Source organism: Ochotona princeps, chromosome 12 (genome assembly GCF_030435755.1).
Source record: "Ochotona princeps isolate mOchPri1 chromosome 12, mOchPri1.hap1, whole genome shotgun sequence".
In the NCBI taxonomy this organism is placed as follows: Eukaryota; Metazoa; Chordata; class Mammalia; order Lagomorpha; family Ochotonidae; genus Ochotona; species Ochotona princeps.
This window is the reverse complement of record NC_080843.1, coordinates 42,971,468-42,991,277: the sequence shown is the minus strand read 5'-3', so window position 1 is coordinate 42,991,277 and position 19,810 is coordinate 42,971,468. Positions and strand designations below refer to the sequence as shown.

The window sequence follows — 19,810 nt, the reverse complement described above, 5'->3', positions numbered from 1 at the left end:
GATCAGTGCAGCACCAGCTGTTGCACTCACTTAGGGAGTGAATCATCGGATGGAAGATATTTCTCTGTCTCTCCTCCTCTCTGTATATCTGACTTTGCAATAAAAATAGATAAATCCTCCTTAAAAATCCATTTTTTAAGGAAAAAAGTTAGAAAGACTACATTACTTATAGAATACAATAAATTATTTCACAACTTTGCTTTAGAGTCACTCATTACTCTTTTAAATATAATAAAGTGGTTTTTTGTAATGACTATTTTTACCTGCTTGAAAGGAAGAAGCAGGAGAGGGAGAGCGGGGATAATGCAAGGGAGAAAGGAAGAGGAAGAGTTAGCTTCCGTCCACTGCATCTATCTTCCCAAAAGCCGACAACAGCCATGACTGGACGGGCAGAACTCGGAAGCTCAGAGCCCCATGTGGATCTCCCAGTCGGGAGGCAGGCTCCCACAGGCTTCCGTTATCATCTGCTACCCCCAAAGATGTGCATTAGCAGGAAGCAGTACTGCAAGAGGAGTCCAGACTCTAATCAGTACTGTGACATGGGAAGTCCCGAGTGTGACTCCAACCCACTATAGCACAACACCCACCCATTAAAGACTCAAGCATCTTATTCTCACTCATTGATCTGTGTTTTCCCTTTAAAATGCTTAGAACATCATTCGATCAATCCACTACTGACTGAGTTCCTAAATAATTAAATATACTCAATAATTCATAAGTCATAAAATTCATTGTGTCAGATAAAGCAACCATTTTAATGTTTGGGGCAATGAGAGATTAGAAGCTAACAGTAAAGGGCCTGGCATGGTAGCCTAGTTGGCTAAAGTCCTCGCCTTGCATATGCTGAGATCCCATATGGGTGCCAGTTTGTGTTCTGGCTGCCCCTCTTTCCATCCAGCTCCCTGCTTGTGGCCTGGGAAAGCAGTCAAGGATGGCTCAAATCCTTGGGACTCTGCACCCACATGGGAGACCAGGAAGAAGCTCCTGGCTCCTGGCTTCAGATTGGCTCAGCTCCAGCCATTGTGGTCACTTGGGAAGTGAGTCAGCGGGCAGAAGATCTTCCTGTTTCTCCTCCTCTCTGTATATTTGACTTTACAATAAAAATAAATAAACATTTTCTTTAAAAAGTTAGTAACAGTAAAATGACCTTCAGAATAGTATGTAATATCCAGACTCAGTAGGAACTGCTCAGATCTACATATAACGAACCCTTTAATCAACTGGAGTCACGGAGGTCAATTATATTTCCATCTGCAATAATTCCTTACATTAAAAACAGGTTACTACCTTCTCCAAATGTTTTATGAACTCAGTCTGGAATGAACTGACAGATGTCTTATAGAGCAGTCAAAAACTTCCAACATTTCTTTGGCTAGAAAAGTGGTTTTATCATCTGTAATCTCGGAATTAATTTTTATAGTAATTCTATGAGGTATAAATTATGATTATCCCTAGTTCACAAATGAGGAAAGTCTACATAAAACTACATCTCCTGATTATGATTTGCAATGGAAGATGTGTTAAGAGATTCTGTATGATCCTAAATGGTTGAAACAATGAGGCAGTCCTGATTTTATCATTTAACGCGTCCGGGAAAGTGGCACAAGATGGCCCAAGTGCTTAAACTCACGCCACCCTGTGGAGAACCTGGACAGAGTTCCAGGCTCCTGGCGTGGGCCTGGCCAAACATGACTTTTTGCAGCCATTTGGGCAGTGAGTCAGAGGATAGAAGATCTCCTTTACTCTGTCACTTGGACTTTCAAATAAACAATAAAATAATTCTTGAAAAAAAATCAATTAAAACTGTGACCACTACTGTTTTATTAATAAGCAGTTATAATTTTTAAAATTTTCATAATGTAGAAAAAAGTTATCCGTAATATAACTGTAAAAACAGTATACAATGGTGTGATTAATGAGGAATGAAATGAAATAAATCTAAAGAAGTTACAGACTGAACCTGGAGCGACAGCCAAGTGGAAAAACCCTCGCCTTGAACGCGCTGGGATCCCATATGGACAGCAGTTCATATCCCAGAAGCCCCACTTCCCATCCAGCTCCCTGCTCGTGGCCTGGGAAAGCAGTCGAGGACAGGCCAAAGCCTTGGGACTCTACACCCACACGGGAGAGCCGGAAGAAGCTCCTGGCTCCTGGCTTTGGATTAGCTCAGCTCTGGCCATTGTGGCCATGTATGTGGTGAATGAACAGGTGGATAGATAATTTGTCTCTCTGACTTGTTTTCTCTCTGTAGCTCTGACTTTCCAATAAAAATAAATTAAATCTTTTTTTTTTAAGTTATATATTTTCCCTTGGTGCTTTTTGATGTATGCGTTTTTGGGTAAGCTAAAAAAAAACCAGGTGTGACCATTTGGCCCATCAGCTAAGATGCCTACACCCCAGTCTGGGAAGCCTGAATTCAACTGCTGGCTTCTAGCCCTGATGCCAGCTTCCTGCTCATGCAGACACAGGGAAGCAGTGGTGATGGCTCGAAGAACTGGGTCCCTGCCACCCAAAGGGGTGACTCTTGATTTTGTTCAGCTCCGCTGGCTCGTTGTGGGTACGTGATAATGAACTAGGAGATAACAAGATTTCACTGTACAGCTTTTCTTCAGTGTATTTGCCTCTCAAAGCCAAACACACACAACTTCTCATTAAAAACAAACAAAAAACCCACAGGTCCAGTGCTGTGGTGCAGCAAGTTAAGTTGCTGCATTGCAACGTCATCATCCCACATCTGAGAGCTTGTTTGAGTCCTGTTTCCTACCATGTCCTACCAGTGTGGCCTGGGAAAGCAGTGGCTGATGATCCATGTCAGAGACGGGCAGGGAGTGCCTGGATCCGGGAATCAGCTTGGCCCAGCCTGCCTCTGAGGCCATCTATGGAGTAAATGCAAGATCTCTCCTCTCTCTCTGCCGCTCTCCCTCCCTCACTCGGTATTCTTTTTCTCTGATGTGCTCTGCCTTTCAAATAAATACACCTTAAAACACACACACACACACACACACACACACCCCTCACAACTCCTCTAAGTGAAAGCAACAGCATACGTTTTACTTTTAGCAAACTCTACAGAAATTAAAAATAGTGAAATTAAACACAAATGAAAACAAAGCTTTAAAAATATAATATAAATAGCAATCAGAAGTTTGGTCAAAGAACATATATAATATGGAATGAAAAGATCATTTGTTTTGGTGCAAAAAACTTAAAATCTACACATATAAAGGGTCTTCAGAACATTCATGGAAAATACATAATATGAAAAAACTATGTATGATTTCTAATGTTCTTGCACCATAACAAGCTTATCTTTTAATTCAGTTTTTCCATAAACTTTTTGAAATCTCTTCTTAGTGTCATAGAAAGTTGATCTCCAGGATGAACTTAGGGCAAAGAGTATGGAATGGACTACAAAGTCTAAAGATTTTTTTTGGGGGGGGGAAGTGGCTCCCTGGGAATTAAATACTATATTTTGGTTTATGCATCGTTTTAAATGATTTTATATGATCTATTCCTAAGCAGAAATATTTCCCAGGTCAGTCCTATGTGCAGAAAATTAAGTTACAATAAAATTAGGGAAAGTGTTTGACACAGTGTTTAAGATGCTGCTTGGGGTACCCACACTCCATATCAAGCTGCCTGGTTTTCAATGCCTACTCCACTGTTGATCCAGTTTCCTGCTGAACTGCACCCTGGGAGTCAGCAGATCATGCCTCAAGTCCTTGGGTCCCTGCCGCCAAAGTGTTAAACATGGATTGAATTCAAGGCTCCTGGCTTAAGCTTGACCCATCTCCAATATTAATAGGCACTTAGGAAGTGAGCCAGCAGATGGAAGATTCTCTCCCTGTCTCCCCCTCCCTCCCTCTGTGTGTGTGTCACTCTACTTTTAAATAGATAAACAGAAAGACAGATGATAGACAGATACATAAATAAAAACGGGGAAAAGCCCTGAAACTATGATCTGAGTTCCCCCCACCCTGGCTTCCTGCCCAGGGACAATGTTTTTCCAGGATGTTTTTATTTACACTGTAGGAGCACCAGTGGTGGCGTCTACAGCACTGCCCCTGTTGGGAGAGGACACCTGCTGGATACTACAATACCTTCACAGGACAGGCCGTGGGAGGTGACTCCAGAAAGACTTTCTCTGCACACGTTACAGAAGGTGGGGCGGGCGTGGGAGCAGGCGTACCAGTTATGCATCCCTGAGAAATGTTCCACATTAAACTGGGCCACCTAGAAACGAAACGTTAGGAGAGATTTGCCAGGCAACAGAGTAAGACTACAGATGCTGAACTATTTGAAAAAAAAAAAAATATATATATATATATATAAAACCATGGTTAGGATTGCAATTTCACATCCAACATTTTTAACACCAAAGTACTTGGCTTCAAGCAAGAAATATGAAAATCTGATTTAAACAAGGAGTCAAATGAGGCTACACATAGTTATTTTTTGCACAGTATAGCTTCTGTTCTTGGTTTATCAGTTACTCTCTGAGAACAGGAGCTGACAGAAGAGCTGCTGTCTTACCTCGTAAGACTCTCTGGTTTGTACAGACTTCAGGGAGCTAATCCAGTCCTCCATCTCCTTTCTGTTCTCAGCGCAAAGCATCAGCCTTCGAAATGGAGTGATTATCTGAAAGAGATCATCCACTCCAGTGACTGTTGGTAATCAGCAAGTGAGATTACTGCACAACCTAACATTCAGAGCGGTGATTTCCTGGATGAAGAAAGTACCACTCTTCATACTAGAAATGAGCTGTATTGTCCATGTGTGGTGTAACGAGGTTGAGGAAAGAAAACTCTTTGGAAGTCTTTTCTTTGATCCTGTTACTGCTTACCTAGCATGCTTTTTTAGCTCTCCCCTTAAGTCCAGGAACACAAATCTGATGATCATTCTTATTTTGGGAAATCTGCCTTGAAACTGATTTCCAGGGTTCTTTAAAGTAATTCATCTTAAGTGCAGAATTATTATCAAGTTTTCAATATGGGAAATATTTTAATTAAAAAAACAAAGAAGTACAATGTTAAATGACTTCATAACTGATGTGCTAGGCTACCAAGAACATTCCATTACCAGCTAAATAAAACTACTGCCCTATGTCATTATGATTTCTATGAGGGGTTCCTCCTACCCCCCACACCACAGCACAGAACTGCCCTGGGACACTTTCTAGTTTTAGTTGGAGGAGGAAAAATTAGCATAGAAGTCCTCTCACTGGCTAAAGGGAAGAAAATAATTGTGACTTTTATCTTTTTAATGTCATTTAAAAAGGCAAACTAATTCTGTTAAAAACCTTACAGCAAGTAGAATGAAAACTTCTAGCTGTTACAACACCCAAAGTGTTTTAACAGTAAGATGCTGAAATGACTTGAAGAAGTCCCTTTCTGCATCTGAAATCCTAAACACGGACAGCAAAGGAAACAACAATGCAAAGCTCCCTGCCTGCCTAGAAAGGATTTCCACAAACTAAATAACATATTTATTCATATAGCCAGAGAGAAATGTCCCCTGCTTCGAAGTCTCTGGAGCCAGTGACATTTCTAAGCACACAGCATTAGAGAACAGGTCTCACAAGAAACAAAACAGCGACACTCAACTGATGGTGAAAAAGGAAACTAGTGAGCCTAAACCACCGTTATTCAGCTCAGTAAATAAACCTGCTATTCAGACAAGAAAGATCAGCCAGTGTTAGCTACTTACCAGTCATCGCCTACTCTCGCGCTGTCCTTTATCCAGGCTACCCAGCCCTTCCCTACAACCAGGCCATGCACCTGACAGCCACTCATACTTAAATACAGCTGCCTCAAAGTCACATGCAGGAGCTGCACCAACCACTCAGCCCCGAGTACTGTTAATGGCAAAGAGAACCTCATTTTCACATTTTCTTCTGTTTTTCCATGACCCTCTTTGCATAAAGCTTATTAGCAGTTGGTCACTTCTCTTCCTGAATAAATAGTTAATGCAAAGAGCAATGCTTCCCCCACTACTTAGGAGCCAAATGGATGCTTTATTGCTTCAAAATGTTTTTCTAGGACAGCTCATCAAAGGCAGCAGTGAGGTACCATTAAATTGTAATACACTCTGGGCTCTGTCAGTTGGCATAGAGGTCCACAAACCCCAGCCAATCCACGGGATTTGCTGATGGCGTCTGAAGAAATATCAGCATTTATTTTATTCATCCCCTGCTATATGATGCAACTGTAAGGATTCCCTCTCTCATATGCTCAACTTTAACAAGAGACAAGTATTATTCAGCAAATAAGCCAGGCTTGCATTTCACTCATTTTGTTATTTGCTACTAAGTAAAGTTTGTTCTTTGCAATTAAGTAAAGCTTTCTGATAGAAATTTTAACAATCTTTAATAACTTCTTTACATTAACAGTCTTTAAAAGTCCTCACAAAATCAATAAAAAGAAGAAACAGAGAATGCCTGCTAATTTATTCTGTGGATTTCAGAGTCACATGCCTCAATTCTTTCTTTTTTGTTAAACTTTTTTCCTTTTGCATTTTTTTGTCTTTTTACTTTGTATTTTTTAACCTCAATTCTTTTTTTTAAAGATTTATTTTCTTTTTTTATTGGAAAGTCAGATTTACAGGGATGAGGAGAGACAGAGAGGAAGATCTTCCGTCCAATGATTCACTCCCCAAGTGGCCGCAACGGCTGGAGCTGAGCCAATATGAAGCCATGTCTCCTACATGGGTGCAGGGTCCCAAGGCTACCCTCCCACACCACAGGTAGGGAGCTGAATGGGAAGTGGTGCTGCAGGAATTAGGACTGGGGCCCAAATGGGATCCCGGCATGTGCAAGGCGAGGACCTTAGTTAGCCACTAGGCTGGCTACTGCGCCGGGCCCTTGCCTCAATTGTTAATGATTGTAATACTAATAACTTTTACCTTATACTAATACATAAAAATACACACATAAAATCATGATTTTCTTAAACAGAAAGTTTTTCAGTGAAAAAAAAAGAAATTGTTATTTTCATCTACAGCTTTTATGATAAAAAAGATTTATCTATTTATCTGTTTATTTGAAAGGCAGAGCAACAGAGAGAGAGATATCAGCAAGTTCACTTCCCAAGTGGCCTCAGCAGTCATGTGTGGACCATGCTGAAGCCAGGAACTAGGAGCTCCATGCTGGTTTTCCACATGAGTGGCAGGGCCTCAAGCAGTTGGAACATACTCCACTGCCTTCTCAAGCTCATGGACAAGAAGCCAGGTCAGAAGTGGAACAGCAGGGACTTGAGCCCACTCTTTGATTACTGGCTTTGCAAGAAGTGGGTTAACACACTTGAGTTACAACGCAGGCCCCTATGGGTGATTTTAAACTTTACTGATTATATACAAAGTTACTCTGTAGGAAGCCAGTCTGAGAACAATACTCATCATAGATCACATGCATAAAGCTCTCCTGCACTGTGACTACAATACTCACAAGAGCTCTGTGAGTGTCAAGTGGCCCTTTTCATGCTACAGAAAGCCCTCCCCCAAGGCCTCTAGCCATGAGTTCCCCGCCTGAAAGGCTAGGAGCAGAGAATCTGCCAGCTGCAGTTGTGACTGGCAGACCTTGCCTATGCCCACCTGAAACTCATCAAGCTACATCAGCATCTCATCTATCTCTATTAGAGAAATATCTGGCAAGGAAGAAATCCCCCCAAATCACTTAGCAGTTACTGTGAAAGTACGTTTAACTAAGGTGTTTTAGCATAAGGGAGTATGATAAGGAAGATAGGTGGAGTGGATGGGATCCCTTTACCAGCGAGGGGAGAGAAGCTATTGCCCAAAAATGGAGCCCGTAGGGACATAGCTCAAAAAGCTTCTGGAATGAGATGGGTTTTTGCCTTCCCCAAAGGATCTGAAGCTTACCCCTCCTGAGCCGTCCCCAGCCCTAGCTCTGCCTCGACCCCACAATGACCCTCACTTCCTACTGTCTCTACTGAACAACTTCTTGCAGGTGCATCTGAATTTACTACAGTGATTCAAATTTCCCTCAGACACCAACTGCTACCTCAAATCCTCATACACTTCTTTCTGTCCCGACACTCAAGCATTCTCTGAGCACTTGCCACACACAAGAGTCAGCATAAAAACCACATAGGCATTGTCGTAAGAGTCTACCCGAGAGACTAGAAGTAAAACAAGAATTTACTTCCTTTGAAAAAGTGCTGTACAAGACAGGGTACAAAGGAGAGCCATCTAAATCAGCTTCCTACAGGGTACTTCAGGTAACACACAGAGCCTTCACGAACAGACACGCTGCTCTCCTTTGAGAGGATTCCTCCAAAGACTTTATGGGGATCAAAAATCAAGAACTTCTCATTCTAATAGTAAACACATAAAATAGTTGAGGTACTTTGGCATTAAATGCATCTAGTGCTATCTGACAGTAACATGATGAGAGGTCTTAAAAAGTTTGTGCAGGTGCAAACATTGAACTCAACAAGTAAGCAGTTACTTGTGTTGTATCAGTGCCAAATGTGAGCCACCTGGGTTCTGGTCCCACCCCATTCCCAATTCCAGCTGCCTGCTGAGGCACACCGTGGAAGTGTCCAGGTGGAGGCCCCAGTGGCTGGGCTCTTACCACCCACAGGAGAGACCTGGAAGGAGTTCTCAGCTCCCAGCTCTTGGTAGGTTTGCCCTGACTGCTTGCGGGCATTTTGAGGCGTGAAGCAGTGGATGGGAGCTCTGTCATGCTCCCTCTCAAATAAGTTTAAAAAAAAAATACAAAAGAAGAAAGCACACATGGATTTCAGGTTTTTTTTCCTAAACCAAAGCAAACTTGTATTTTAATCCCATTATTCATGAACTTGTTGAAGTACCCTCATATAAACAAAACTTTACATACCTAAACACGCATGGGCAAAAAAATAAATACAGACACAAAGCCAAATCATGTATTGTTATCTTTGAGTGAACGGACTGAAGATCATTTTAATTATAATTTTGTACTTTTGCAGTTTCTATAGCAAATAAATAGTACTTTTTAGATAAAAACTTCATTTTTTTTTTTTAAGCTTGACAAAAGAATTTCCAAGCTCTGCATCATCGGGCTGGCATTGTGGTGCAGTAGGTTAAGCCTCCCTCTGTGATGCTGGCATCCCTTAAGAGTGTCTTAGAAGCCTGTCTGCTTCATCTCCAATCCAGCTCTCTGCTAACACACCTGGGGGAGCAGAGGGAGACGGTCACTGCGCTTGGGCTCCTGCCCCACATAGGAAACCCAGATGAATTCCAAGCTCCTGGCTCAAGTAGAGCCCAGTTCTGACTGTTGTAGCCATCTAGAAAATCAACCAGTGAGAAAGATCTCTTTCTCTCTCCATCTCTCTCTGTGTCACTCTGCCTTTCAAATAAGTAACACAAATGTATTTTTTCAACGTGCATTGTTCTAAAGCAGGTGTCCTTCACTTCCACTACATCCCTGGGGGATGTTTAAAAATCCAGCCTCTCTGCAGCAACAGACTGATGCTGAACAGCCAAGTGGAGACTCAGACACGACTTTTTTTCTTTTAACTTCCAGTTCAACCACTTTTGAGACTGAGTGTCCAAAGATTTTCAGGTGTCTCAACACAAAGATGTCACACATCTTTTAAAAAATGAGAGACATTTTTGGGCCCAGCGCAGTGGCCTAGTGGCTCAAGTTCTCGTCTTGAACGTGCTGGGATCCCATAGGGTTGCTGGTTCTAATCCCGGCAGCCCCGCTTCCCATCCAGCTCTCTGTGACCTGGGAAAGCATTGGAGGATGGCCCAAGGCCTTGGGACTCTGCACCCACATGGGAGACCTGGAGGAAATCCTGGCTCCTGGCTTCAGTTTGGTGCAGCTTCGGCTATTGTGGCCACTTGGAGAGTGAATCATCGGACAGAAGATCTTCCCCTCTCTCTCTCTCCTCCTCTGTGTAAAAACAAATAAATCTTCAAAAAAAATTGAGACACTTGTTTAAAGAGTGAGGAAATGATCTGAGAATTCTCACGTAGGAATCACAAACATCAAAGCAAAGGGACTTGATGTCTAATTTCTGGAGTGCAAGGAGCCTAGCTGACCCTGGCCACCCTTTCCTCACCAGAGTGGCTGTGCACATGTATCCTGACCATTGCAAGTCCCAACCCTGCCGCTGCTCCTCGGGGCCCAGGCAGTGACTCACAGCGCTGCAGAGCCAGGTGTGCATTCAGCACATGCTGAGAAGCATTCAGCCAAGTGCCATGCAGCCAAAGCTCAGTTAACAACAGGGACAGAAATGACACCGTTACAGATCTCTTCCACAATGCCTACCTTTCTTGTTTACAGGCGGTCCAAGAAGAACATCAAATGAGTTAAACTTAGAAGTAGAGGCATTTTGCCAATAAAAAAGTCACTGACTGGCAAACCACAAAGACAGAAACACTGATAATGACCTTCTCCCTAAGACATTAGGAAGACAGCAGGGCAGGTGTTTGGCACAGTGGTTGCTTCCTGTATCAATGAGCCTGGGTTTGAGCCTAGGCTCCAGTCCTGACTCAGCTTCCCGCTAATGTGCACTGAAGGTGGCAGTAGCCGATGGCTCCAGGAGAGCTGGCTGAGTAATCCGATCCAGGCATTTGGGCAGTGAAACAGCAGTTCGGAGCTCCTGGAATTTCTTTCTCTCTCCACCTCTCAAAAAAAAAAAAAAAAGTTGACTACTAAGTTGGGGGAAAAAAATCTGCTTCCTATTAATTTCACTAAATCTAAACTTTCCCAAAGTACTACTACATGAAACTGCCAAAGATTGATTGAGATTAGGAGGATCCGAGTCCCTAAACTGCACTGAAAGAATCCAACACGCCATTTCTAAACTATTCAACATAGATGGCTACTCACTTGAAGTTAGATGATTCGGTTCTGCGATGAAGAAAATTCTGCAGCTAGGTCTTATTACTATAAACACTCAGCAACTTTCTCTGCTGCAGAATTCTTCCTTCTCACCTGAAGTTCACAGTGAACTGGTACCAATTGTAGTAATGCCAGACTTACTAGTGTGTTTCTGCAGTGAATAATCCTGAACTACCCTCACTAAACATTTATCGGCCTTTGGCAAAAAGCAGGAGGGCAGAAAAACTGTATGATAGCAATTTCATTGCAGATACTAATTATAACCTAGAGGCTATAACTTGACTTCTGTTATAGTTAATTAGGTGTAATTCAGTCCTTTTCTAACACTGCTTTACTCTATCTTGAAGTCACCAGCTATGCAGTCTTACAGTCTTAAAAAGTAACTCTTCCATCTTTCTCTACCAAATCTCTAGCCAACTCTTCAATTACGTATGTTGCTTTTTTTCATTATTTCTTTACAGAGCAGAATAATTAATCTAGTCTGACAACTTAAATATGCCAAGCTACAATGTAACCAGCCATCTTAAGTGACTATTTTGAAGGCAGAGATTTCTCCATACCTTAGAGTAAACTGGGAATCTCCACATCCGACAGTGTTGATGTGCAACATACATACGCACTTAAATAAAAACATACCCACCCATACTCCAAACCAGACTTGTCAAATCTTGGTCTTGGTTTGAAGAGAGGAGAGGCCACTTTTCGATGTAATTTCAGATGCAAGCTGGCGCAGCTACACAGGTGGTTCAGATGACTGTCTTTCCTGTCATCCATGAAGGGTAGAGCAAGTGTCTACCATTCCCAACAGAAATATCAGGGTCTGATCTAAATAATCAAAAAATGTTCTTAACCTTTATGGTCCCCTAGCGCTCTCGCTCTCTCTTTTTAAAGATTTATTTATTTTTATTGGAAAGACAGATATACAGAGAGGAAGATCTTCTTCCAATGGTTCACTCCCCAGGCGGCCTCAACGGCAGGAGCTGCCGGTCACGAACTGGTGCCCAAATGAGATCTTTGCACATGCAAGGTCCCCATGTTAATACCTAAGCATGCTAAATGATAATAGCCATCATCTGTCACATTGGCAGAAAATATTGGCTCATATAAGGTGTGTAAAGCAGTGGTAGTCAGGTTCTGATTTTCTGGAATAACCAGCAATAACCTCCCATATTATTAGAATAGACCTCTGACTTACTAAAATGTACCTCCCTTTTCTTCAAACAAACCCTTATGGTGTTAAACAGTTCAGGGTCATTCCCCTCTAAGTAGGTCCTACTCTGGGGAGTGTCGCTCTTCGTTTTCTCATTCAAATGCTTGTTGCTAACCACTCTCGGCTCAGCCCCGAGTTCCTTCCTGAAGTGAAACAGCATACAATCAGCAGGCAGTAAATGCTACCTGAGTGGTGCTCCTGCCCAGTGGTACCAGCTTCCACAGAAGCTAGTGACACTGGTGGGAGGGCTGGGAGACTCTGCACATCTAACTTCCACAATTCCTGGGTCTCGATGGCTTGGTTTTGAATTAGATCAGTCTGACTCCCTACTCAGAAAACTTTCTGACTGAAGTCACGCACAGCTTCATGCAAGCACATTTTTCATGTTAAATTGATATTCTTCTGTAACAAATGCTAGATATTTTTATTGCTCAAATGTATAAAATAAAAATTCTGATGTATCCATGAAGAATCACACATTTTATAGCCATACCACTGCATACACAGTAATTCCATATTATCTCCAATTTAAAATACAAACTTCGTCTTCATGTATAAAGATAGAAACTACTATGAAAACCAAAAATTTTGTTGAGAAGTATGTAATAAAATATTATACTTAAACAAAACAAAGATATGCAAGATGGAAAACTCTAAACACTTTCCAAAAGCAACTAAATTTAACATTGCATCCAAGATTGGAATCCATACAAAGACTATCAAACTAACAGTCTATTTAACACCCCTCTGGGATTATTGCTGTCATATCTTACTGTATTGTCCACACACATGCATGTGCATGCTACAAAAAAAATCATGAAAAATGAAATTAAAAAATAATGCAATGCATCACATCTATGATTTAGGAACTAAAGATTTCTTTGAAGACTGATAAAGTTTGGGTCAAAACCAATACTGAAAGTCCTAGAATTCAAATAACTTTACCTTTCCAATATTTAACTATTCTCCACTGGACTTGTTTTATCGCTATTGTTACAAATTGATACAATCATAATGGCTCCAAACAACATGAATGTGTCCCCAGGTACAAATATCATCAAAACAACTGATTTAACAGAAAGGAGTCAAGATAGCTTCAGATTAACGATAAGAAATCTGGTCTTCCAACAAAAAATTTCAAAATATTTACTCTAAATAACCATGTCATTACTAATACTTGGGTCATCAAAATTTTTAAGAAGTTACTTAATACTCTAAGATCAATTTAATGTACAGCAATATTTAGACTGCCAATACAAAGCAAAATGTTTCACAACTCCCAAAGCAAATAAAAGAATTCAAAAAGTCATACAAATGAGTTACAAGAGTCCATCTAGTCTGCTGTGTGTTTTTAAGCCTACAAGCCCCACGTGTTTGAAAAATAGTTTATTAAGTCATCCCGATAACCTTACTTAAGGTCATTCTGTATCCTGCAGCACTGCATGCTATTCTTAGCTGTAGAGCACTTTTCTTCCCTTATTGTATTAGCATTTGATTTAATGTCTGACTCCCCCCACACTTCCTTATTTGTCTCATAATCGAGCTGCAAAAGCTAAACATAAGCCTAAAATAGAGTGTGCTATCATTTTATGTGATGGATATGGATAGTAGGTTAGAACACTTTAACATCTTGAGGTTATCAATGGAGACAGTTTAAAACCTACACTCTCCATTGGAATTCATCCATTCCATTCATTAGAAAATGGCAAGCAAGCCTACAGTGCTACAGGAAACATACCTAAACAAAACATTTTCAATATAGTCAGTTCCTGTGATTTTCCAAATCACTGGGCACTGTTTAGGAGATCCTCTTGGATGTGAACCTTACCTACACTCACAGTAGGCAGGGCTCAAGAACACAGCCAACAGGTAGCTAACGAAGATGGAAGGACCAAGGGATGCTTTGACAAAAGCATCTGGATCACCTTTAGAGAAGGAACCAGCTGAGACCAAACAAGATCAGAGAAAGAGCTGAGGGGAGGAAGCCAGCAGGAGTGGGAGAGGAGGCACAAATACTGTGAGCCAAGGGGCAGAGGAACACACAAGAGTTACATTACCACACAAAAAACTGAAGCAGATGACAGATTCAATAGCTCCTTAGAAGGCAGAAACTCAACAGGACTTCATAACTCATTGGTGTTGTGAGGAAAGACAAAAAAGAAAGGTCTGGTTGACTCCAGCATTCCTGTTTGAAATAACACCATTTTATAATTCCAAAATACTAAGTGTTATTATTTAGTCAGCAATTATAATTTGTCAGATACATATGACCATTTTTTGGTATACAACTCAGAAAGCACCAGCCCCATTATTCCTTGGAAGACTCTAAGGCTCATAAGGGTTGATAACTTGTCCGAAGTCCCAAAGCACAGGCAGGATTTGGTCTGCTTACTGATCATCCATAAAGGATCAAAGAAAGGGGAAAGAATTTACTGACATCATCTTGAAAAGAGGCAATGTACTATACGATTGTATCTTAACCTGAATATGTGTCCATTCTTTTTAAAAATATGTATTTAGAGACAAACTTTTTTGGGGGGTTTCAAAATCAATGCTATCAGACAAGAAAGAGAAATCAAAGGAATTCAAATTGGAAATGAGGAAGTCAAGCTATCTCTGTTTGCAGATGACATGATTCTATACATAGAAGAACCAAGAGACTCAATAAAGAGATTGCTAGAACTTATACAAGAGTTTGGTAAAATGGCAGGCTACAAAATCAATGAACAGAAATCAACAGTCATAGTGTACACAAACAACTCCAAGGCAGAAAAAGAATTAACCAGCATAGTACCCTTCAAAATAACAGAGAAGAAATGAAATACCTGGGAATAAACCTAACAAACAATGTGGAAGATCTCTATGAGGAAAACTACAAAACATTAAGAAAAGAAATACCAGACTTCAAGAAGTGGAGAAACACACCATGTTCCTGGATGGGTAGAGTCAATATCATCAAAATATCCATATTACCAAAAGCAATATATACATTCAATGTGATTCCAATCAAAATACCAGGAACACTCTTCATTGAGCTCGGAAAAATGATACAAAGGTACATCTGGAAATACACAAAAAAACAGGAACAGCCAGAACCATTCTGAAAATAAGAACCTAGCAGGAGGAATCACAATCCCAGACCTTCAGACATATTATAGGGTAGTAGTTACCAAAACTACCTGGTACTGGCACAGAAACAGAGAGGAAGACCAACAGAGTAGAATAGAAACACCAGAAGGGAACATACACATGTATAGCCATCTAATCTTGGACAAGAAAACAGAAAACAATCCAGGGAAAAAGGAAGGTTTCTTCAATAAATGCTATTGGGACAACTGGTTAACAGCCTGCAAAAAACAAGAAGCAAGACCCGCACCTTTCACTATACACAAAGATCAAATCTAAACGCATAAAAGATCTAGACCTGCACCCAGAAGCCATCAAACTTTTGCAACAAAAAGTTGGAAAATACTCTGCATGGTATAGGTGTAGGCATGGACATCCTGGAAAAATCATCAAAAGCAAATAAAGACCAAAATAAACAAATGGGACTACATTAAGCTAAGAAACTGCACAGTAAAGGAAATGATCAACAAAATAAAAAAGCAACTAACAGTTGGGAGAAGATCTTTACACACTACATAGGAAACAAGGGACTAATTTCCAGAATATACAAAGAGCTCCAGAACAAGCAGAACAACAAAACAAATAAACCAGTCAAGAAATGGGTGAAGGAAATGGGCAGACACTTTTCAAAGGAACAAATCCAAATGGCTAAAAGATACATGAAAAAAATGTTCAAGTTCCCTGGCAATAAGGCAAATTTAAGTAAAGGCAACACTGAGGTTCCACTTAACTCTAGTAAGAATGGCCCACATTCAGAAAACTACCAACAATACTGCTGGTAAGGTTGCAGGGATGGGGGTGGCAAGAGGCATCCTACTGCACTGCTGGTAGAATTTCAGGTTGGTACAACCACTATGGAAGACAGTATGCAGAGAACTTAGGCAACTGAAAATCTACCTACTGTTCAACCCAGCAGCAATACCACGTCTATGAATATATCCAAAAGACTTAGTACATGAGAAAGCAATGTGCATCCCTATGTTTACTGCAACACAATCAATAATCACAGAAACATGGAAGCAACCCATCAACAGAAGACTGGATAAAGAAACTATGGTTCATCTACTCTATGGAATACTATTCAGCTATTTAAAAAATGAAATGCCATTGTTTATAGCAAAATGGGATGAATTGGAGACCATTATGCTAAGGGAAATGAGCCAGTCCCAAAAGATCAGATATCATGTTTGCCCTAATATAAGATAATATGGTATCAAGTCTAAGGATTTTTCCTGTGAATTCTATCTTTTGCACTTCCTAATTATTTATACCTTTTGTAATAAGACCATGTGATGTAATCCATTAATCAATCTTCCATAACAGCCTGATTGCCTGTAATCATCTGAGATTGTCAATGTCCCTTCTATCATGTGATGAAGGTTCACTATTTTTCCCCTCGTGGTGGACTATACTCAAGGGGATGCATAACGGAAGTGTAGCACAAATTAATATGTTCATGGGTGGAAACAGAGAGAAGTATGTCCCCATGCATGCAATGTAAGGATGGACTCACAGTGATACGGCTAATAATCTACATTGTTGGGAGACACCTCAGTGACAGCACGATGGACTTGTGAAAATTTCCAAAAAACACCCATTGTAAAACTGGAGGGGAGAAGAGTGGGCAGGGGAGGGAACCTGGGGAGGGAGAAAGCAGACCCCAGTGTGTATTAAACGTCATAAAACAAAACAAACAAAATAAACAAACAATAAAAAATAAAAATAAAATTTAGGGAATACAACCTAACATTGTTAAGTTCTAGCTCAATGTTCTTGTCCGACACAGAGACAAACCTGAAGCTTCTCTCTTTGGTAAAATGTTGAATTTGTAACTTACAGCAAAGTATTAAATCCTAGCATCAAACTAAGACTTCTTAGATGAAAAATTATTCTGAAGGTTGTTTTGCACAAGTGTTTATACACGTTTAAATGGCTGAAAACATCTGATGAAAATATCACATGATATAAAATTACATGACATTCCAATTTTAACTTCCATTATAAATATTTTTTTGTAGCTATCCCCATGACTTTGGTGTTATCCGTGTAACTTCAGTCCTTTGTAAAATAGCTGACTTGCTTCATAGCAAAAGAAATCAAGTGGTCTGCAGAATATAAAATATTTACACTCTGGAAAAAAAATACATACTTCTTTGAAAGGTGAAGAGACAGAGAAAAAAAAGATCTTCCATTTGCTGGCTCACATGTCAACAGCTAGGGCTGAGCCAGACCGAAGCCTGGATGTAAATCTAGATTCCCCTGTGGATGACTCAAGTCAACACCACTGGCTCCCACAAGGGTTCACATTAGCAGGACGCAGGAAAGGAGGACAGGGAGGAAGAGCGTGCATCTGTTGATTCACTCCTCAAGCGGCCCCAGTGGCTGAACGAGTATGAAGCCAGGAGCATCTTCCAGGTCTCTCACATGCAGGTGCAGAGTTTCAAGGTCTTGGTCCATCCTCTACTACTTTCCCAGGCCACAAGCAGGCAGCTAGGATTAGAACCGGTGCCGATATGGCATCTTGGCACATGCAAGAAGAGGACCTTTGCCACTAGGCTACTGTGCTGGGCCCTGGAGTCAGGATTTGAACCCAGGCATTCCAATACGGGACACTGTATCTCACTCTTTACTACAGCACAAATGCTCATCCCACTCAGTGTTCTTTAAAATGAGCAAGAAAAGCAGATACCAATGCACTGGTTGATGATGGTGGTGGTGGTGGTGATGGTAGTGTTGATAATTTCACTAATGTAGATGTTTGCAAACAATCTTCTCTTCAGAGAACAAAGTATTTACAAGATATATAGTCATCTTGGACATACACTGGAAGTATTACAGTACACACAAGAAACAGCATTTTTTTTTTCTCTTCACTGTAATAGCAAGGATCATAGTGCTCTCAGAAATTATTTATGTGAGCTGTCACACAGAATCTCACTGTAAATTAGTGGTATTAGTTAATGGACACATTAAAAGTTTTAACATTTAATATTTCCAGGCTGTACCAGAGACTGGAACAGTGCATTAGCTGCCCTCCCTTGGCATAGGCTCTTTTGGTTCATAACCAGAAATGGCTTTGGCCAGGCCATACATGTAATGGGAAATTTCCAAAGTAATTATTCCACTTTATATTGATCACCACAAAACTGAAATGTTTCTAGAACTTAAGTTTTCTTTATAGCTAAAGAATGGAGAAGATCTTTAAATATGATATAAATCTTAAAAAGCTATGAAAAATGGTACCAAATAAGGTACTTTCAGGATTTACGAAAAATATTGATTTGATTTTCTTGGAAGGTCAGACTACAGAGAGGAAGATCTTCCATCCAATGAATCACTCCCCAAGTGACTGCAACAGCCAAATCTGTGCTAACCCAAGGTCAGGAGACTTGCGCATCTTCCGGATCTCTAACGCAATGCAGGGTCCCAAGGCTTTGGGCCATCCTCTACTACTTTTCCAGGCCACAAGCAGGGAGCTGGATGGGAAGCGGGGCTACCAGGACATGAACCAGTGCCCATATGGGATCCTGGTACGTGCAAGGCGAGGACTTTAGCCACTAGGCTACTACACCTGGCCCAGGCTTTTTAAATGGTGTTTGAAGCACTTGTTCTAATAGCCAGCTAGCCACTCTAGGCAATCTTACCATCACTTCAAATTCACAATATCCAGAACTCCCCTTTCCACTTTCCCTCATCCCTCGATCCCCCGCAAACCTTTTATTCTCCTTTCTAGCAGTAATAAAAAGCACTGTTTCTACACACATCCTCCCCAAAGCAACAATTCTGTATCGGCTTCTTCCTCTCCTTTCCTCCTTGTGGCTATCGCACTCTGGGCTTTCGCCACATTCTGCTTCCTTCTTTCTTCTTCCTGTATCACACAATGATACAGGTCATAGTCATGTTTCTCTCGGTGATGTGGCATTATCCAACATGATGGACCTGTCAAAGCCAGCTCTCTTGTCTGCTACATCTGATATCAAGCTGCCGGAAAAAGACTGTCAAGGAGCATTTAAAAAACTGCTGAATAGGGCCAGACGCAGTAGCCTAGTGGCTAAAGGTCTCACCTTGCTTGCACCAGGATCCTATACGGTCACTGGTTCATATCCTGGCTGCTCCACGTCCCTTCCAGCTTCATGTTTGTGACCTGGAAAAGCAGTAGTGGATGGCCCAAGGCCTGGGGACCCTGCATCTGCGTGAGAGAAGCAAAAGTAGCTCCTGGCTCCTGGCTTTGGATGGGCTCAGTTCTGGCTACTGTGGCTACTTGGGGAATGAACCAGCGGGATGGAAGACCTTTCTTAACCACATCTCCTTACACCCATACACCCTGTCTGTCCTCAGCTACCCAGCTTGCTTCCTTACGGCAAATATGTATCATTTTCCTCTTTATCTCTCCACAGATATTCTCTAGCTACACAACAACCCCATGGCTTCTAAGGTTTGAACACATGCGTGTATGTACACATACAAACACAGAGTAATGATTTATGCTCGTGTCTGGGCACTCTTACATCTGGATTTTCCTACTGAGTAAAAGTAGGAATTCAATGCCAATTGTTACCTACACAGCCAGGTCATTCTTTTTAATTGCTGCACAACATTCCATTGTGTAATTTATTTCACAATTCACC

The 19,810-nt window shown here is 41.0% G+C and overlaps 1 protein-coding gene across 4 annotated transcripts in view; it reads right to left on the bottom strand.

The window, feature by feature from the left end:
* DGKH (diacylglycerol kinase eta) overlaps positions 1–19,810 on the bottom strand; it is a 183,066-nt gene that overhangs the window by 59,618 nt on the left and 103,638 nt on the right. For all 4 annotated transcript variants that reach the window (XM_058670690.1, XM_058670692.1, XM_058670693.1 and 1 more), the window contains exons 5-6: positions 4,534–4,638; positions 4,101–4,233 (exon numbers count right to left, since the gene is read on the bottom strand). In XM_058670690.1, coding sequence (XP_058526673.1) covers positions 4,101–4,233; positions 4,534–4,638 — 238 coding nt within the window. The remainder of the gene's footprint in view (positions 1–4,100; positions 4,234–4,533; positions 4,639–19,810) is intronic.